Genomic DNA, 22,495 nt, shown 5'->3' on the forward strand with positions numbered 1-22,495 from the left:
GTATACACACACACACACACACACACACACACACACACACACACACACACACGCAGCCAACTCTGAAAGAGTTACAGAGCAACTTCAGCATCCCTGGACAGTATTTTTCCAATATGCGAAGCATACGATGGGTTCTGCAAATATTTAACTTTCATTTAATTAGTTAACAAGACTGGACATTTTCCCATGTGTTTGCTATTAAAATACTGTATTTTGCAACATGGAAATAGGTCCTAAGATCTGCATTATTTGACAAGAGTCTCTCTTGGCCCCTCAGATACTTTGTAGCTAAAAAGAGGATGCAAAGCATGTAGAGAAATTGCCGGTAATCCCCAGATGGCTTTGAAAGAAGAATTATGGATCTTAGACACCTTTATTTCCCCTGAAAACGAATTTTTTTTTTTTTTTTTTTGCGATACACGGCCCTCTCCCTGTTGTGGCCTCTCCCGTTGCAGAGAACAGGCTCCTGACGCGCAGGCTCAGCGGCCATGGCTCACGGGCCCAGCCGCTCCGTGGCATGTGGGTTCTTCCCGGACTGGGGCACGAACCTGTGTCCCCTGCATCAGCAGGAGGACTCTCAACTGCGCCACCAGGGAAGCCCTGAAAACGAATTTTAACATAGTTTCTAATTTATTATCTATTCTCTCATCTATTGTGATAGCAGTGATGTGCTACTGAATTTTACCACTCCGAGCGTGTGAATGTGTGTATGTGTGAATGTGCACATTCTTGCATGCATGTAAGTCCAAGGAAAAGTATTCTTGTGTATGTGAGAAAGTATAAACAAGGAGCTAAAAGACAAAAAGAAATACTTAGTTTGATATTACAAGGACTATGGTTTTTACTCACTGTACTAACTATGGAAAAGTATTTAAGAATAAGGCTTTCTGTATTCTTCTACTTTGTGATTAAAAATCAAGGTTCTTGATCTTTTTTTGTTAAAATCACTTGCCTGATCTGTGCAAATAAAAAAACCTCAATTTCCACCTGAGGTGTATTTTTCTAATCAAGCCCACCAAAACTGGAGATCCTTTAATATACGGTCAAATTTAAACTGGATTTTATTACCACATGCTAGAATCCCAAAGAGTCTGTCTTAATAATCTTTTCAGAGTGTGTATTACATATAACCTGGGGATAATGAAATACAATTATATGTTCTTTAATAAGTTACTTCAAGTTATCACCTACGTGTTTACTGAAGATGATTAACATCCTTCCTCCTGAGGTTTTTCATAATACCATTTCATTTTCAAAATGGTTCCCCTACTCCACAACACATTTTTTTTAACCTGATTCACAGCTGCCACTATAAATTGAATTTTCATTTTGACTAAATTTGGAATTGTAAGAAACAACACATTACAAAAACATTTTAAGTCAGTAAGCATTCTATATAAAATAGCATTGTTTTGTTTTGTTTTGTTTTTACCAGAGTCCGGCAAAGAATTAAGATCTGCACACAACACCAGTGGAATAGTTCCAAATTCTCCCAATGCACTGGACTGGAGGCTTCTCGAGGCTTTATCAATGATGTTCTTCACTTCTGAGAGGAACATCATTGTTTGAACCAACTTCACATCAGAGTATTCAGGGTCCCAGTGCATATGAGCATTAGCCACGAGAATAAGTTGTTTTTCTGTTCCAAGATGTGGCTTTCCAGCTATATTAGATAAAAAGAAAAGAAACAAACAAAACCTGTCCATAACCCCATATATGCTCACAGGGTCTGAAAGCAAGTAATATCTCAGAATCTTGGGAATAATAAAGAAGTCTAAAATTTAGTTAACAATCTCCCACCTGATGACTGAATCTACCCTACAACAAACCTGAGAAATAGACATCTAACCTCTCGGTTGAGTACTTCCAGCATAGGGTATTCACTACTTGCACAGAGACAGCCCATTCTATTTGGGACAGCTTGATTTTTAAATAGTTCCATCTCCTTAAAACTTCTGGTCTTCTAGATGTCCTAAATTGAGCACCATAAAATTAAATTGACACCCTTTTTGTTAAGATATGTTTAAGATAGTCATTAAGTTCCATCTTTCATCTTTCTATCCCTCAGATTAAATATCCCCATTTCCAACTGTTCCCCAAGTGACAGAAGTTTCAGTTCTTAGCATGAAGGTCACTCTAAACATACATTTAATTTGAAATAAGTGGTCCATTTCTCCAAAACTCAAGACCTTTAAAATAATGACTAAAAAGGTCAGGAAGAGAAGTCAGCATACAGAATATCCCTGTTGCCAAGAAATTATATAAGTGTATGGAGTTCTCTCTGAGCAGTCATTTTAACTAATATTTACACTTTAGCATTTTATGTGAAAAATTCTTGAGGAGAAAAGAAAGCTGTTTTTTTCCTTTGGCTTTATGCCTTTTAAGATTTGAAATAGTTTTCTGGGCAATGTTTCCTCATCTTGAGCGTTGCGGTAGAGATAAATGGATATAAGGTTTTAGAATCTAAGATTTAAATTCTGAGTTTCTTCAGGTGTTAGACAAGACTATTAATATGTAACAAATTTCCTGTTTTCTATTAAATTTTGGAGGTCAATTTCATAGGAAGTGGAAAAGTCACTCACATGACATTTCAATCAATTCCTTTCGAAGTTCTAGCAGTACAGCAACTCCAATGTTATCTTTTGTCATGACTCTGTTCAGCATAGCTTCAGACCCTTCTGAATTTGCCATTGCTAGCTGATTAAATTCAACAGTGTGTTTCTGAACCAAAGTAAATCTAAAACAAAAACAAACACACACACACAAATATAAAATTGAGAATACCAAGACATTAGTTTTGTGGAAAATGCAATTTTCCCCAGCTTCCTTAACAGATATGATGGCATGTAAATTACATTATGGAAAATCCTCCACACTTAACACCAAGCTTCCCATGTCCATTTAAGTTGTTCTCAGTCTGTTACGGATACAAATAACATTTTGATAAACTTTTACAACTTAAGAAAATGTAGTCATCTTCTGTTTAGGTTTCACATTGGAAAATTCCATCTTATAATTTTAAAATAATTCTCTTCCTAAGTACACGCTTAAGAATCTCTCCACCATCCCAGAGGGAATGCAATTACAAGGTGTTTCAAGTAACAACTGGAGTTAAACCCTAGCAAACACCTGAAGAAACAGCAGCACTTTCAACATGCCCTCCAAAACACTATTTCTGATGAATCAAAACAAAACCCTCTAAGTCAACAGTACTGTTTTCTTGAGTAATAATGTAACGCCTCATTCTCTTATTTGCGAACTAATTTCCATTCCCTTGGCCCCCATCCTGCAAACAGAGAAAGTTTTCTTTTTAAGAAATAAGATGACTGGGAATTCCCTGGCAGTCCAGTAGTTAGGACTCTGCACTTCCACTGCAGGAGGCAAGGTTCGATGCCTGGTCTGGAAACTAAGATCCTGCACGCCATGTGGCTCAGCAAAAAAAAAAAGAAAAGAAAGAAAGAAAGAAGATGACTTACTTTTCTGTCTTAAAGAATATTGCACAGCCATCAACATGTTTTCTTTCTTGTTCTGACATTGTCCTAGCTCTAGATTTAGGACTAAAGAATCCATTATAGCCACGTTCTTTCAGTTCTACCAGAAAAAAACTGTAATACTGTTCTGTTTCAACCTCCTGAAAAATTGTAAATAGCAGAGTTATTTCATAAGACAAAAATCAGTCCTATGCATTACCTTTATATGTACAGTTTAAGAACTTAAAAGAATTTCAAAGGACTGATCTGCAGAATGAAGAATTACATTTTTTCGATGTAATTTATCTGAAACAAATCAGAACACCTACCTGTCATTTTACAGGTACCAGTTGATAAGGTCAATTCTTTATTGTTTAGGAGTAAAGAATAGAAAGACATACACCCCTATGCATATAGTTTTCCTTATATTTTAGAATTGGCGTAGAACAAAAATCAGAGGTAACAGGAACTCTACAGATCAAATTTCACACCACAAGGAGAGTGACTTGCCCAAGGTCATGTAAGTTATTATGAGAGTTGGACTGAGAACCCAGTTACTGTGCACCAGGTTCAATGCCCTTTCCACTTTGACCTAACTATTCAATTACCACTGGTAGTAAAGCAAAATTATACCTTGATAGTGCTATAATTTTAGTAACATTGCCACCCAATTAAAAAATAGTGTACAGGAGCATCAGGGAGGAAAAAGTAAACATTTAGCTGTCACAGCAAACACTTAAAACCCAGCTTAACCCATCTGCTTAATTTGGCAGCACACTGCTACAAAGCACAGCAGGCAGTGAACGCTCCCAGAATTCACTAAATACAGAAAAAGTCCATATTTTAATAACTGCTAAAGCTAGGACTTCATATGTGTCAGTGTAATGCATTGCCAAGCTGTTCCTTGCTTGATCAATGTTGGGGCGTTTCTGCAATTTAAACAAGTGCTCTTCTGATGACTTACCTGAAGACTTATGACATCAGCATTGCAACTCAAGATTTCTTGAATAATGGCCTTTTTCCTGTAGTCCCAATTTAGTGCCCATGATGGACAGTAGCCATATAACTGCCGGGTCGCATATTTATCACAAAGAACATTATAGCACATGACAGAAAACAAGGCTGTAGGAAAGATAACTTTACTTATTCACACACGTGGCAGAAAAAAAAAAACATAATTAATTTCAATAGTTTTCACTTAAATGCTAAGTTTGACTTTATTCATTCAATATATATTCACTGAAAAACTACTATATGCCAGACATGGCATATGTAATGTTAGAAAATAAATGAAGGACAGATATGTGAACAAATTATAATATAAATAAATAACGTGTTTCCTGCTACAGAGGTACACACAGAAGGTTCAAAAACTAACAGAATACGATCTTAAGTCCTTCAGCCTCTAAGACCAGGGCTCCTCATTTCTATGTTCCCTCCACCACTTCAACAATTGTTAATGTAGAATGTGGAAACCTGACAGGTAGTTTTCTTAACAGGCATCTCTATTTTTCTTCTACAGAGCAACTACTATTAATTCACATGAAAGAAAAGGGGTATTATAGACCAAATCCTGTTGCACACATCACAGAAGTGCTCAAACTATTTTCATACAATTTTAAAAGGAGATTAGAGGTCATTAGTTCAATTTCTCTTTCAAGTAGGTGTTTTGGCTATCTTAAACTTTTGTATTATCAAATACATCTGGAACACAGTACAGTTTGGAAACTTACAGTATAGAAAGATTTTCGTGTATTATAACTGAATTTGATCAATACTTTAGAGCAGAGTTCCTCAACAGCAGCACCTCTGATCTCTAGCCACAAGATGCCAAGAGCACGTCTACCAGTTGTTAACAATCAAAAAATATCTCCAGGCATTGCCAAATGTCTTCTGGGGCATAAAATCGCCTCTGGTTGAGAAGTACTGCTTTATACCAAACTTTCCGTAGCACAGTAAAGAGACCAGGTAATCAAGTCTTCGTTATTATCTCCCAAACCAAATCAACCTTAAGCATTCTACTGTAACACTGCCCAAAATCTAAAGCATACCAACAATACTATTAGGTTTACAAAGAAAAAGTAAAAATAAGATTTAAAAAATTAGGCTACCAACCAGTTGGCCGTGTTCTGTCTGGTTCTTGTAACATAATCCAAGATCTTGGAGGTGGTTGTTCTGTTGAAACTAGTTGAATATAAAACACAAAATTAAACAATATTCTTACATATCTTTCTAAAAAAAATGGTTTAATCAAATGACCACTTACTTCTTTTCGCAGTACCTGCCAAATTATCAAGCAAATAGTTCAGTAGCCTTCTTGTTCCATCTGGTTCCAGATAGAGGTTCAATATGTCCTGGGTAAGTGGATTTCCTGGAAATGTTTTTTAAATAGGTAAAATGAAACCAAGACAAATATTAAAATATTTCAAAACTGAAAAATATACCAAAATTATCAGATTATCTATAACAATGTATATTAACTATATATATTAACCATATATAACTGTATATAAAAAACTATATATTAACTCAACATACCAAACTAGAATATTATTTTTTTTCAGCTTTTGATGTGAAGAATAAAAATGATTCATACCACATTCTACAGAAGTATCCAAAAAATGATTATTAATGTACTGATGTCAATCTAGAAGATATCTAATAGTGCTCTGCATCTGACCCTGCCTCATCAACACTTTCATAATGATCAAAAGAGAGTAAAACTGGATTGGGGAAGAGTTGGAAGAGGACTAGGCAAAGGAAAGGTGAGAACCAATATAATGAATCACAGAATCAAAATTTAAGAACGCTACAAAGTTAATAAGAAAACATCCTAATGACAAATGCTGTCTAGCACTTAGATTTTTAAAAATTCTAATGAATAAAGTAACAGGATGGGACAGACCTGGTTTAAGATTAAGCCACAAATGAAGGGGAAAACCCCAGGGCAGTGATCCAACAGTAAATTCAATCACTGTTTCATAAGTGCCAAAAATGAAAGCTAATGCAATGATTTACATGTATTGTTAATAGTCTCAAATTCTCTCAGAAGGACTTCTTATGTACAAGTAACAGCATAGTACACTGTTTCAAAAGCAAAGTTCCTATCCATGCTCCATTTTAAGAAAGACTAATAAATTCTATAGATGGAAGATAGGTAAAATGATGAGAGATCTTAGCCATTCCAAATTAAAAAAAAAAAAAAGGTATGGACTATAAGAATGATCACCACACAGAGAAAAAAGCATTTTTTTCCTTTTCTCTTGTGAAAGAGTAGACTCAAAAGGCAGAATGAGGACCAAGCTCAGAATAGAAGTGTTTGTTAAACATTAGAATTATTTAAGATGAAATGCCCTGACCTGTGAGGTAGTGAAGTATCCTTCATTAAAAGCTGGATTACACGCATGGGAAGAATCCTAAGTTAGGATTTTAAGAACTGTAAAGGTAAAAACATGCTCCTATAAGTGCAAGGTATATATCTGTAGGAAGACAAGTAACAATAGTATCATTCCCCATATATGTACAGTTCTTTACAGATACCAGAGTCCTGACATTTTCATTTAGTCACAATCCTATGAGATAGGTAGCTATAACCTCAAAGTTACCAGGACCCTGTTAAGGATATCTTGAGAAAATGAAGTCAACCAAAAAACTTCTCAGTACCAAGTAAGCATCCCATTCTAACTAGACCTACATTACTGTTATTTTTACTACTTTCTAGTGCAAAAAATATTTAAAGGCAACTGCTGAGTACTTATAACTATGTGATCCTCCCTTCTAAGATCTTTCTATAAAATTAAAAACCATCCCCAAACCCAAACATCTATTTTTGACTCTCTAATAAATGCATGAAGCCAAATGGTATATTTCCCCCAACATCTGCTTGTTCTTTGGAATTCCTTTAAATTTAATCTACTTTTCATTGCCTGGAAAAATAATACACATAGGGTAAACTTGACAAGTACAATACAATTCTGGAATTAAAACATGATACTGAGTCTCAGAACTAAGGAACAAAAGTGAATGAGAGAAGTCATTTCTGGAAAGATGAAGTAAACATACTTTTCCCTATTTCTCCTGCTGAATACAACTAAATCCCATTAATTATGTGTAAAGAAATGTAAGATTCTGAAATGTGGTAAGAAGGCAGAATGTTCAGAGACCTCAGGACCTGAGGAACAACACAGTGGTGAATTCCTTGGGTTTACTATTTGTCTCATATATCCCAGACACAGAGCTAAGAAGCCAGCAACACAGAAACACCTATGGGTACAGAAAAAATATTCCAACAAACGCCAAAGGGCCAGGAAAGGGCAGCCTAACAAAACAAAACTTTTAGATAGTAACAGCTCTACTACAGCTAAACACCAAAGAAACATACATGGCATCCTCTCTACTCATGCCAGCAAAGACCAAGCAGGGAGCTTAGACTTACACCCTTATGAGGAAGTAAGGAGGTACCCCAACACCCCTAGCAGGGTAGGGTCAGAGAAGGCCAAGAAGGTAGCTGGGACTTTTATCCCCTCCAGGCAGTAACAAGCACCTCCTCCTCCGCCCTGTGGTGTCTGCAGAGACCAAGAAGGGAAGCCTGGACTATCACCCCAAGCCGCAGTAATGAGGTGTTCCTCCACCTCCCTTCTGGGGATGACGTCAGAGGAGGCTGAGGAGAGTCAAGACTTTTACCATCTCCCAACAGTAATGAGGTCACCCCAATGCAGTGACTATGGAGACCACATAAGGAGCCAAAACTGCCACCTATACCCATCTGACCCTCAGGTGTCAACAAAGGCTAAGTGGAATCTTAACTCCTACCTCCCCTAGCAGTAAGGAGATGGTGTTCTCCATTTTCCCTGCCACAGCAGTGTTAGAGAAAGCCAGCAAAAAAGGTTTAAATAAGATCCAGAGTCTTATAACATAATGTGAATATGTCCAGCTTCAAGTGAAAATCACTAATCATACCAAGAACCAGGAAAATTTCAAACTGAATGAAAAAGACAATAGATTCCAACACTGAGATGATAGAAACATTAGAATGATCTGAGCAAAACAGAGAAGGCATGATAAAAATGCTTCAATGAAAAATTACAAACATGCCTGAAATAAAATGACAAAAAAACAAGAAGACTCAGTAAACAAAGTTTTGGTAAACAAATGAAATGTAAAAACCAAATGGAAATATTAAAACTGTAAAATAGGATAAATGAAATAAAAAACTCAGTTGGATGAGTTCAACAGCAGAATGGAGGGTCAAAGGAAAGAATCAGTGAACTGGAAGGTATAACACTACAATTATGCAATCTGAACAACAGAAAGGAAACAGATTGAAAAAAATAAATGAACAGAGAGCCTCAGGGACCAGTGGAACTACAACAAAAAATTTAACATTCATGTCCTCAGAGCAACGGAAGCAGAAGAGCACAGGGCTGAAGAAGTACTAAAGAAATGGTGAAAGGTCCCCCAATTTGGCAAGAAACCTAAACCTACAGATTCAAAAACTTCAAACAGGACAAACCCAAAGGAATCTATACCAAGCAACATCATAATTAGACTTCTGAAAACTAAAGACAAAGAAAAAAATCTTGAAGGCAGCCAGAGGAAAACAACCTTATCTGTAGGGGAAAAACAATATGAATAACCACAAATTTCTCATCATAAACCAGTAGAAAGTGGCATGGTATTTTTCAAGTGCTGAAAGAAAAGACCTGTCAACCCAGAATCCTATATCCAGCAAAAATATCCTTCGGGAATGAAGGAGAAACAAAGACATTTTCAGATGACAGAGAACTAAGACACTCTGTTGCCAGCAGACCCTCCCCTAAGAGAACCATTAATGAAAGTTCTCTAAATGGAAAGGAAATGATAATAGAAGGAACCCTGGAATATCAGGAAGGAAAAAGAAGATTATGGTTTAATAAAAGGGGGGGCAAATATAATAGGCTTTCCTTCTCAAGTTTTCTAAATCTTGTTTGGCAGTTAACTGGGAGAACAGGCAAATAAAAGGTCATAAAAAGAGCTATGGTTTTTATATGTCACTCAAACTGGTAAAGTAGTAACACCAGAAGACTATGATAAATTAAGTTTATATACTGAAATACCTAGAGCAACCACTGAAAAAGATAATTCAAACACATCACAAATTAAAATGGAAATGTAAAAAGATGCTCAAGTAACCCATAGGAAAGCAAGAAAAAGAAAACAAAAACAAAAGCAAGGAGAACAAACAGAAAACAAAAAATAAAGTGGCAGATGTAAGCTCCAATAAATCAATAATTATAGTAAATGTAAATGGTCTAAATAGACCAATTAAAAGACAGAAAATTGGCAGTGTGGATTTAAAAACATGACCCAATAATATACTATCAACAAGAAACTCACTTCAAATATAACAATATAAGCAGGCTGAAAGGAAAAGGATGGAAAAAAAAATCATGCAAACATTAGTCAGAGGAAAGCAGGAGTGACTATATTAATATCAGATCAAGTAGATTTCAGAGAAAATCACCACACTGCGAGTGGCCTTATGTAACGATAAAGGGCCAATCCCCCAAGAAGAATTAGTAATTCTAAATGTGTATCTACCAAACAACAAAACTGCAAAATATTTTAAGCAAAAACAATTCCATCCAAAAACTGATGGAACTGAAAGGACAATAGAGAAGTCTACAATTACAGCTGAAGAGGTCAACACCCCTCTCTCAAAAATTGATAGAACCAGACAAAAGTCCACAAACCATCAATCTAATAGATATCAGACAAATATATTGGATCTAACTATTTATACATCATCTACACAGTAACAGCAGAATACAAAACTCTTGCCCAATGCCCAAGGGACAAATACTAGGATAGATCATATCCTGGGCCATAAAACCAAACATCCACAAATTTAAAAGAACTGAAATTATGTAGAATGTACTCTTCAACCACAGTGGAATGACACTAAAAATCAATAACTGAAAGACAATAGGAAAATGTGCAAACACTTGGAAAATTCTGAATGATCCATGGGTCAAAGAGGAAGTCTGAAGGGAAATTTCAAAATGCACTGAGCTAGTGAAAATAAAATTTGTTGCTGGACACAGCTAAAGCAGGGCCAAGAGGGAGAGTTACAGCACTAAATGCATACATCAGAAGAAAAAAGTCCCAATTCAATAATCTAAGCTTCTACCCTAAGAACCAAGAGAAAAAGAGTAAAATAAACCCAAAGAAAAAGCAGCATAGAAATACTAAAGAGCAGAAATCAGTGAAACTGAAAACAGAAAAATGGAGGAAAAAAATTTTAAAGCTGTTTCTTTGACAAGATCAATAAAACTGACGAACCTTTAACCAAGACTGATAAAGAAAAAGAGAGACAAAAATTACCAATATCAACAACGAAAGGGAATAAGGGTATCACTACAGACCCTACAGAAATCAGAAGGATAAGGGAATACTATAAACAACTCTACATACATAAATTTAACAACACAGATGATATGGGCCAGTTCCCTGAAAAACACAAATCATCACAACTCACCCAGTAGATAATTTAATAGCACTACACCTAGTAAAGGAATTCATAATTTTAAAACTACCAGAAAAGAAATCAACCCAGACTGTTGCACTGAAAAATTCTACTAAACATTTAAAAAAGGATTAACTCTAATTCTACAGAATCTCTTCTGGAAAACAGAAGATGAGGGAACACTTTCAAATTCATTTCATAAAGCTAATATCACCTTGATACCAAAACCAGGCAAAGTGAGTATAAAACAAACAAAAAACAAAACTACAGACAAATATCTCTCATGAATACAGTCAAAAATCATTAAAATATTAGCATACACTTACCAGCAATAAACAAAATTATATACCATGATCAAGCAGATTTTATTCTAGGAATGCAAGCCTGGTTCAATATTCAAAAATTAACTATCAGGCTAAAGAAGAAAAATTATATATCACATATCAACTGATGGAGAACAAACATTTGACAAAATTAAATACCCATTCATGATTTAAAACTCTCAGAAAAAGAAGGATAGAAGGAAAAATCCTCAAATTGATGGGGCATCTACAAAATACCCATGCTAACATTATACTGAATAATGAAGACAGAATACTTTCTAAGGTCGGGGAAAAGGGGGGATGTCTGCTCTCACAACTCTTATTCAACATAGAGCTGCAAGTTCTGGTCAGTGCCATAAGGCAAGAAAAAGGAAAGAAAAGCATACATATTGGAAAGAAATAAACTTCTCCCTATTTGCAGGTGACTTATTTTCTACATAGAAAAAAAATTTTTTAATTACTAAAAAACCTACAAAAAATAGAAAAACCAACTCCTAGAACTAGAATTGGGTTCAACAAAGTAGAATGATACAAAATCAAGCCTTTGTAAATTTAAGAAAATTGAAATAGTATCAAGTATCTTTTCCGGCTACAATGCTATGAGACTAGATATCAATTACAGGAAAAAAATCTGTAAAAACTACAAACACATGAGGCTAAACAATACACTACTAAATAACCAAGAGATCACTGAAGAAATCAAAGAGGAAATCAAAAAATACCTAGAAACAAATGACAATGAAAACACGACGACCCAAAACCTATGGGATGCAGCAAAAGCAGTTCTAAGAGGGAAGTTTACAGCAATACAATCCTACCTCAAGAAACAACAAATGTCTCAAATAAACAAACTAACCCTACACCTAGAGCATTAGAGAGGAGAAGAACAAAAAAAAAAAAACCCCAAAGTTAGCAGAAGGAAAGAAATCATAAAGATCAGATCAGAAATAAATGAAAAAGAAATGAAAGAAATGATGGCAAAGATCAATAAAACTAAAAGCTGGTTCTTTGAGAAGATAAAACAAAATTGATAAACTTTTAGCCAGACTCATCAAGAAAAAAAGGGAGAAGACTCAAATCAATAGAACTAGAAATGAAAACGGAGAAGTACAACTGACACTGCAGAAATACAAAGGATCATGAGAGATTACTACAAGCAACTATATGCCAATAAAATGGACAACCTGGAAGAAATGGACAAATTCTTAGAAAAGCACAACCTTCTGACACTGAACTAGGAAACTGAAAATATAAACAGACCAATCACAAGCACTGAAATTGAAACTGTGATTAAAAATCTTCCAACAGGACTTCCCTGGTGGTGCAGTGGTTAAGAACCCGCCTGCCAGTGCAGGGGACACGGGTTCGAGCCCTGATCTGGGAAGATCCCATATGCTGCGGAGCAAGAAAGCCCGTGCGCCACAACTACTGAAGCCCATGCGCCCAGAGCCCGTGCTCCACAACAAAGAGAAGCCACTGCAATGAGAAGCCCGCGCACCACAACGAAGAGTAGCCCCTGCTCACTGCAACTAGAGAAAGCCTGTGCGCAGCAACGAAGACACAACGCGGCCCAAAAAAAAAAAAAAAAGAAAGGTTAAAAAAAAAAATCTTCCAACAAACAAAAGCCCAGGACCAGATGGTTTCACAGGCAAATTCTATCAAACATTTAGAGAAGAGCTAGCACCTATACTTCTCAAACTCTTCCAAACAATCCCAAACTCATTTGCGGAGGGAGGAACAATCCCAAACTCATTCTATGAGGCCACTATCACCCTGATACCAAAACCAGACAAAGATGTCACAAAAAAAGAAAACTACAGGCCAATATTACGGATGAACATAGATGCAAAAATCCTCAACAAACTACTAGCAAACATAATCCAACAGCACATTAAAAGGATCATACACCATGATCAGGTGGGGTTTATCCCAGGAATGCAAGGATTCTTCAATATACACAAATCAATCAATGTGATAAACCATATTAACAAATTGAACGAAAAAATCACACGATCATCTCAATAGATGCAGAAAAAGCTTTCAACAAAATTCAATACCCATTTATGATAAAAACCCTCCAGAAAGTAGGCACAGAGGGAACTTACTTCAACATAAGAAAGGCCATATATGACAAACCCACAAGATGGTTTCACAGGCAAATTCTATCAAACATTTAGAGAAGAGCTAGCACCTATACTTCTCAAACTCTTCCAAACAATCCCAAACTCATTTGCGGAGGGAGGAACAATCCCAAACTCATTCTATGAGGCCACTATCACCCTGATACCAAAACCAGACAAAGATGTCACAAAAAAAGAAAACTACAGGCCAATATTACGGATGAACATAGATGCAAAAATCCTCAACAAACTACTAGCAAACAGAATCCAACAGCACATTAAAAGGATCATACACCATGATCAGGTGGGGTTTATCCCAGGAATGCAAGGATTCTTCAATATACACAAATCAATCAATGTGATAAACCATATTAACAAATTGAACGAAAAAATCACACGATCATCTCAATAGATGCAGAAAAAGCTTTCAACAAAATTCAATACCCATTTATGATAAAAACCCTCCAGAAAGTAGGCACAGAGGGAACTTACTTCAACATAAGAAAGGCCATATATGACAAACCCACAGCCAACATCGTTCTCAACGGTGAAAAACTGAAACCATTTCCACTAAGATCAGGAACAAGACAAGGTTGCCCACTCTCACCCCTATTATTCAACATAGTTTTGGAAATTTTAGCCACAGCAATCAGAGAAGAAAAGGAAATAAAAGGAATCCAAATCAGAAAAGAAGAAGCAAAATTGTCACTGTTTGCAGATGACATGATACTATACATACAGAATCCTAAAGATGCTACCAGACAACTACTAGAGCTAAGCAATGAATCTGATAAAGTAGCAGGATACAAAATTAATGCACAGAAATCTCTTGCATTCTTAAACACTAATGATGAAAAATCTGAAAGAGAAATTAAGGAAACACTCCCATTTACCACTGCAACCAAAAGAATAAAATACCTAGGAATAAACCTACCTAAGGAGGCAAAAGACCTGTACGCAGAAAACTATAAGACACTGATGAAACAAATTAAAGACGATACAAGCAGATGGAGAGATATACCTTGTTCTTGGATTGGAAGAATCAACATTGTGAAAATGATTATACTACCCAAAGCAACCTGCAGATTCAATGCAATCCCTAACAAATGACCAATGGCATTTTTCATAGAACTAGAACAAAAAATTTCACAATTTGGGGCTTCCCTGGTGGCGCAGTGGTTGAGAGTCCGCCTGCCAAAGCAAGGGACACGGGTTTGTGCTCCAGTCCGGGAGGATCCCACGTGCCGCGAAGCGGCTGGGCCCGTGAGCCGTGGCCGCTGAGCCTGCGCGTCCAGAGCCTGTGCTCCACAATGGGAGAGGCCACAACAGTGAGAGGCCTGCGTACCGCCAAAAAAAAAAATTTTTTTTCACAATTTGTATGGAAACACAAAAAACCACAAATAGCCAAAGCAACCTTGAGAAAGAAAAATGGAGCTGGAGGAATCAGGCTCCCTGACTTCAGACTATACTACAAAGCTACAGTAATCAAGAGAGTATGGTACTGGCATAAAAATAGAAATACCAATCAATGGAACAGGATAGAAACCCACGCACATATGGTCACCTTATCTTTTTTTTTTTTTTTTGCGGTACGCGGGCCTCTCACTGTTGTGGCCTCTCCCGTGGTGGAGCACAGGCTCCGGACACGCAGGCTCGGCAGCCACAGCTCACGGGCCTAGCCGCTCCACGGCATGTGGGATCTTCCCAGACTGGGCACGAACCCGCGTCCCCTGCATCGGCAGGCGGACTCTTGACCACTGCGCCACCAGGGAAGCCCGGTCACCTTATCTTTGCTAAAGGAGGCAAGAATAAAAAATGGAGAAAAGGCAGCCTCTTCAATAAGTGGTGCTGGGAAAAATGGACAGCTACTTGTAAAAGAATGAAATTAGAACACTCCCTAACACCATACATAAAAATAAAGTCAAAATGGATTAAAGACCTAAATGTAAGGCCAGACACTATAAAACTCTTCGAGGAAACATAGAACACTCAATGACATTAAATCACAGCAATATCCTTTTTGGCCCACCTCCTAGAGAAATGGAAATAAAAACAAAAATAAGCAAATGGAACCTAATGAAACTTAAAAGCTTTTGCACAGCAAAGGAAACCATAAACAAGACCAAAAGATAACCCTCAAAATGGGAGAAAATATTTGCAAATGAAGCAACTGACAAAGGATTAATCTCCAAAATTTACAAGCAGCTCATGCAGCTCAATATCAAAAAAAAACCAAACAACCCAATCCAAAAATGGGCAGAAGACCTAAACAGATATTTCTCCAAAGAAGATATACAGATTGCCAACAAACAGATGAAAGAATGCTCAACATCATTAATCATTAGAGAAATGCAAATCAAAACTACAGTGAGGTATCATCTCACACTTGTCAGAGTGACCATCATCAAAAAGTCTACAAACAATCAATGCTGGAGAGGGTGTGGAGAAAAGGGAACCCTCTTGCACTGTTGGTGGGAATGTAAATTGATACAGCCACTATGAAGAACAGTATGGAGGTTCCTTACAAAACTAAAAATAGAATTACCATATGACCCAACAATCCCACTACTGGGCATATACCCTGAGAAAACCATAATTCAAAGAGTCATGTACCACAATGTTCATTGCAGCTCTATTTACAATAGCCAGGACATGGAAGCAACCTAAGTGTCCATCAACAGATGAATGGATAAAAATGTGGCACATATATACAATGGAGTATTACTCAGCCATAAAAAGAAACAAAATTGAGTTTGTGGTGAGGTGGATGGACCCAGAGACCGTCACACAGAGTGAAGTAAGTCAGAAAGAGAAAAATAAATACCATATGCTGACACATATATATGGAATCTAAAATAAGAAAAAATGGTTCTGAAGAACCTAGGGGCAGGACAGGAATAAAGACACAGATGTAGAAAATGGACTTGAGTACACTAGGAGGTGGAAGGGTAAGCTGGGACAAAGGGATAGAGTGGCATGGACATATATATACTACCAAATGTAAAACAGATAGCTAGTGGGAAGCAGCCACATAGCACAGGGAGATCAGCTCGGTGCTTTTTGTCCACCTAGAGGGGTGGGATAGGGACGATGGGAGGGAGGCGCAAGAGGGAGGAGATATGGGGATATACATATATGTATAACTGATTCACTCTGTTATACAGCAGAAACTAACACACCATTGTAAAGCAATTATACTCCAATAAAGATGTTAAAAAAAATCAAATAGTGACAATACCAAACACTGATAAGGATGCAAAGAAACTGGATCACTCATTTATTACTGGTAAAAATGTAAAATAGTACAGCAGTCTGGAAAACAACCTGGCAGTTTCTTAAAAAAAACTGACCATGAAATTAACCTATGACCCAGCAACTGCACTCCTGGGCATTTATCTTAGAGAAATGAAGACTTACATTCACACAATAACCTGCACACAGAATGTTAACAGCAGCTTCATCTGTAACAGCAAAATACTGGAAACCACCCAGATGTCCTTAAATAGGTCAATGGTTAAACAACCTGTGATACATCCATACCAAGTAATACTACTCAACAATATAAAGGAGCAAACACCCAACAACCTGGGTGAATCTCCGAAGAATTAACCTTGGGTGTGGGGAGGGGAACCCAATCTCAAAAGGTTACACACAGCATGATTCTATTTATATATTATTTTTTAAATAATAAAATTATAGAAATAGATAACATATCAGTGGTTGTCAGAAGTTCAGGAGTGAACTGGGACAAGAGGAAAGCAAGTGTGCCTATCAAAGGGCAACATGAGGGATCCTTTGGTGATGGAACTGTTCTGTACCTTGACTGTATCAATGTCAATATCCTGGTTGTGATGCTGTACTACAGTTTTTGTTTTGTTTTGTTTTTTGTTTTCTGGCTGCAGTGGGTCTTCGTTACTGCGCGGGGGCCTTCTGTAGTTGCAGCGAGCGGGGACTACTCTGTTGTGGTGTGCGGGCTTCTCATTGCGGTTGCTTCTCTTGTTGCGGAGCACAGGCTCTAGATGCGTGGGCTCAGTAGTTGTGGCTCGCGGGCTCTAGAGTGCAGGCTCAGTAGTTGTGGCGCACGGGTTTAGTCGCTCCTCAGCATGTGGGATCTTCCCGGACCAGGGCTTGAACCTGTGTGTCCTGCATTGGCAGGCGGATTCTTAACCACTGTGCCACCAGGCAAGTCTATGTAGTATAGTTTTGAAAGATGTTATCACTGGGGGGAAATTGGTAAAAGGCACATGGATTGTTCCCTGAATTATTTCTTACAGGTTCACATAAATCTCTTATCTCAAAATAAAAAAAAGAATACACTATCTAAGGTTCTAGTCCTATCTTTCACAGTAGAACAATTTTGAAGAACATGGAAAAATGTAAAAAAAAAAAAAAAAAAAGTGATGCATGCTAGCCCTATGCAATCAACTTTAAAGAAAATGATATGAACTGATTCATGAGGCAGAAGTACTTTGGCTCTGTACGAATGGATAAAATAGCAAATAGACATGATTTTTGAACTAAGTGATACATTTTCTCTTCCAAATAATTAACAGGTGCCATGAGAAATCATTAAAGAAGTTTTCAGAGAGCAAGGAAAATGTAACTGTTTTAAGAAGTTGCTAGCACAGCATTAAAGTGTAAAGTCAGGAAAATAACATAGGATTTGTCTTAAAAAGTTCGAAATCAAGTGAAAAGACTGCTATTGCAGACAGACGTGTAACAACGTCCAACAGAATAGCTGAGATAAACGAACTATCTCGGTGAAACTATACTTCCAAGAAAGAAACATAAAGGCATAAATGTTGAACAGTAAAGGATCTTTCTGAAGTGGAAGACCAAGGACTAATCAAAAACAAATGTGCCATAAAGACTTCCCTACCTGGCCCCAGCGTTTACTTAAATCAGTGTGAAAATTTGTGAGCAATGACCCTAACTTCAAATAAAGTTTGTAAATCCTTAGAGAAATGAATACAGATTAGGGTTTGTAAAATATATACTGTAAGATTACAAAACCTTGAACCAGAAGGACACACAACAGTAGCTGCCTCTGGGACGAGAAAGAGACTAGAAGAGGAACAAAGAGGGCCTTAATGTTCTGTAATGTTCTATTTCTTTTGCATTAAAAAATGGACACAAAAGTGACAAAATATTAATTGTTAATTCTGGTAGTCTGTATATGAATTACACCTTGCAACATTTTATATAGTTGTTTTTCAAATTTCAAAATAGGAAAATAAGAATAAATTAGACTTATCATAGGGAGATACAACAGAAAAGGCATTTGCAGCTCACATTTCCCTGACTTCCATTTTAAGAGGCCTCAGCCAGTGTAGCCCATACAGACAAAAACTTTCCAAAGAATGATTTATAAAGCTGATGTTTGTTGAACATGGTTTTACATATATTTGTAAATGTATTATTTGCAATTTCCATTTGTTTTTGTGAACAATACCATTACTTTTATAATATGAAATGGATTTACAGAAATAAAACCTCACTTTATAACTGTATTTTTAAGAAATAAAAGTACACTTCTTGAAGACTTCATCATGTGATTTTTTTGGGGGGCCACACCACATAGCATGTGGGATCTTTGTTTCCCCACCAGGGATCAAACCCATGCCCCCTGCAGCAAAGGGCAGAGTCATAACCACTGGACTGCCAGGGAAGTCCCCCTGTGATCTTTTTTAAGGAATCAATTATAGAGTAAGCTGGATACATCTACAAGACTGGTGAAGAACCACAATGTGATAAAAAAAATTTATAGGTTTTGACATATTATTAAAATGGGACTTTTAACCTTGCTGGTTTAAAAAAATATTTCCCAATAGTTCTTACTAGGTTAATTATGTCCCCGAGTTCTAAAATATTAGTAAAGTCCTTATAAATCAATTTTATTTTTGAGTTTTAAAGAAATGCTTAAATACTGGTCTTTATTAGAGGATCCAAACAGATCAAAATTTTCTACTTGCTTTCTGCATTTTTTGAGAATCTCCATTTTTTGAGATTTGAACATAAACAAACAAAAAAAGCTGTTTTACAGCATGATGAAATAAAGTCTGACGTCAGGAATGTATCACCAAAACATAGAGGTGACCAAAAGAAAGGCTAGAAAAGCAAGGCTGGGCTAGGAGCAAAAAATAATAAGAAGACTAGTAGACAATCTATAGGTGAAAAAGAAAGAAAACCATTGGACTGTATCTAACAAAATGATGAACTCTGGGGAAGTGAACCTGCAAATCCCTGGCAAAAGGATTCCCTTTAATGGCTTCTTTAGACTCAAAGACATACATACAAACCACAAGAAGCACAAATATGGGAAGTCATACCTTTCAGGCCTAAAGTCTGCAACTGAAACAGTTTTCCCAGCTCAAAAGGTAGAACTCGTAACAGGTTGTTATTTAAATGGAGTTCCCTGTTGATGTAAAAATTCCAGGAAGTCAGAAGATATATTAACCTTTAACTAACAGCTAAAATCAACAATATAATTTCTAGGAATATAAGATGTAAGTTCCTAAGAATACAAAATTTAGTATTATATGCCAATGGCTAGTATAGTGCTTCTTAAATCATATGTGGTTAAAAAAACAAACAAACAAAAAGACACAACAAAAAACCCCAAACTGCCACAGACCGATACATTTGTAAAACATAGGAAAAAAATCAATTACTATAAAAATGTGATGAGAAAAAAAAAGACCAACAAAATATAAGCCCCAAATTTTTTAAGGGTATTGGATTCAAAAGACACTTGCTGTGTATCTCACTGCAGGCTGGTGACACACTTTGAAAATGGCACAGTCAAGATACCACCCTGAGAGCAGAACTGGTCTAGCATACATGGAGGTCTAATACACATGTTTAAGAAAGTGGAAATGATAAAACAGCCTAACAGGTGAATTGTTAAAAGAAAATTTAAATGATCATATAGTACCAAATCAAAATAGTTTATGGTAGTTGTACAATATGTTTATGATTAATAATACTAAAGTTTTACTTTAGAAATAATGGCAGCTATATTAATAACTACTGATTATTTTAATTTGTTTTGTATAGAAAATATAACTATGAAAGGAATCTTCAGTAGGAAAAAAAGACCCAATATTAAGATATTGGCAATGTCCTATGATAAGTTTTATTTGTCAATGTTTACATGTGAATGTGAACTACTGATACTTCTATAGCCCTTGGTTCTTGGAATTTAAATGAAGCTTGGTTACCACTGAGTAAACCAGAGGTTGGTGAGGCCATAAACTGAATAAGAAAAACTCACTCTGAACACTTGGTTCCTGTTTATTTCCAAATATATCACACAGGAAAGGAGGTCCTTTAAGTAAATTTGATTCAGGGGATTAAAAATAGTCATGGTATACACTCAATAATTAAGCATAAAAAAAGTCAAAGGGCTGGAATGGAAGCAATAGAGGTAAAGAAACTCTCACAAGGTCCTTATTCCTTTTTACTATGCAGCAAATGATAGAAGGCAGCAGAAAAGCCAGTGGAATTTTTTTAAAAAGCGGGGGGAGGTAATATGAAATGGGGCAAGATTTTCTATTGGGATTAACATAATAGCTGGAAATTGGCTTTATATTCAATCTGGGTAGATCTCATCTATCTTATAAAACAGAGGTTACAGCAATTACCATTTACTAATACAATATGTACCAAGCAGTGTTGCTAGTAGTTTCTTAGTCATTATCTCAAATATCTCTAATCTCATCCTTAGTTGGGTCATTATCATAGCAACTTCATGGATGAAGAAACACTCTGCAAGGTTGTATGAAGCTTGCCCAAAATCACACAACTTGTAAATGACTGAGTCAGGTTTCTAACCTGAACTCTGTGTGACTCCACATCCTATCAACCTCCTATAGCCCACACTATAGGTCCCCATATTCAATCACTAATTCTAGCTTCTTTCAAGTCCTGGTTTTGTTACTGTCATGCATACAAGCCCTGGGATGGCCAAAATGGGATCATTAATTGTCAATGGCTTCCTGGATCCCATATTAAGGATGGTACAGGGCCCCAGAATTTAGTGGGGGAAAAGCATCTCAACTGTCTGTCACAGGTGAGTGAATATATGGGATAATACAAGTGCCTTCTATTTGTTTGCCCCACTTTGTCCAAAAATTTTGTTTCAAAAATAAAGTATATTACACAAAACAGCAATAAAGTAAAATTTAGGCAATGGATCTAAATGACTTATTTATTAGCTGACATTCAATTTTCCCAGAAAACTTTACCTGAAGAACATAGTCATGTTTAATTGTGTTCAAATACCATTAAATTGACAATGTCTTTTCCCAACAAAGTGGTGTTTCCTAACAATATAATAATATATTCTTTTAGGGGGTATATAGCTATGTACTAAGTTGAATCTGTATACCTGAGTGATACCATGTTTCCGAGTTCTGCCGGTAAACTCCGGATTTTATTAGAGGACAGGTCCAGATACACCAGATTGTGAAGCTTGGCAATGTCTGAAGGAATGCGGGACAGGGAATTGTCACTTAGATACAAAGCTGTCAAGTGAGTTAGTGACCACAAAGATGAGCTTAAGCTTCTTACTTTTCCTGTAAAAGAAGAAAAAAATGGGTTAAGAATTATATAGTGTTCTATACCAAATGTAAAATAGATAGCTAGTGGGAAGGAGCTGCAGAGCACAGGTAGATCAGCTTGGTGCTTTGCATCCACCTAGAGGGGTGGGATAGGGAGGATGGGAGGGAGATGCAAGAGGAAGGAGATATGGGGATATATGTATATGTATAGCTGATTCACTTTGCTAAACAGCAGAAACTAACACACCATTGTAAAGCAATTATACTACAATAAAGATGTTAAAAAAATTATATAGTGTTCTCTACAGTTTGGTCCCTGGATTAAGTAACATTTTAGATATTTTATTGAGTAATAATTTTTTAAAAATAAATTTATTTATTTTTGGCGGTGTTGGGTCTTCGTTGCTGCACATGGGCTTTCTCAAGTTGTGGCGAGTGGGGGCTACTCTTCATTGTGCTGTGCGGGCTTCTCATTGTGGTGGCTTCTCTTGTTGCGGAGCACGGGCTCTAGGAGCGT

At 36.6% G+C, this 22,495-nt stretch overlaps 1 protein-coding gene across 4 annotated transcripts in view; it reads right to left on the minus strand.

The window, feature by feature from the left end:
* CNOT6 (CCR4-NOT transcription complex subunit 6) overlaps positions 1 to 22,495 on the minus strand; it is a 64,995-nt gene that overhangs the window by 6,474 nt on the left and 36,026 nt on the right. For 3 of the 4 annotated variants that reach the window (XM_024764954.1, XM_024764950.1, XM_024764960.1), the window contains exons 3-10: positions 21,807 to 21,993; positions 19,747 to 19,832; positions 5,737 to 5,841; positions 5,586 to 5,654; positions 4,435 to 4,592; positions 3,477 to 3,631; positions 2,583 to 2,737; positions 1,433 to 1,663 (exon numbers count right to left, since the gene is read on the minus strand). In XM_024764954.1, coding sequence (XP_024620722.1) covers positions 1,433 to 1,663; positions 2,583 to 2,737; positions 3,477 to 3,631; positions 4,435 to 4,592; positions 5,586 to 5,654; positions 5,737 to 5,841; positions 19,747 to 19,832; positions 21,807 to 21,993 — 1,146 coding nt within the window. The remainder of the gene's footprint in view (positions 1 to 1,432; positions 1,664 to 2,582; positions 2,738 to 3,476; positions 3,632 to 4,434; positions 4,593 to 5,585; positions 5,655 to 5,736; positions 5,842 to 19,746; positions 19,833 to 21,806; positions 21,994 to 22,495) is intronic. The other variant, XM_024764955.1, reaches the window with a different exon arrangement.

The sequence above is a fragment of the Neophocaena asiaeorientalis genome, unplaced genomic scaffold, assembly GCF_003031525.2.
Source record: "Neophocaena asiaeorientalis asiaeorientalis breed wild unplaced genomic scaffold, Neophocaena_asiaeorientalis_V1.1 scaffold241, whole genome shotgun sequence".
Taxonomy (NCBI): Eukaryota; Metazoa; Chordata; class Mammalia; order Artiodactyla; family Phocoenidae; genus Neophocaena; species Neophocaena asiaeorientalis.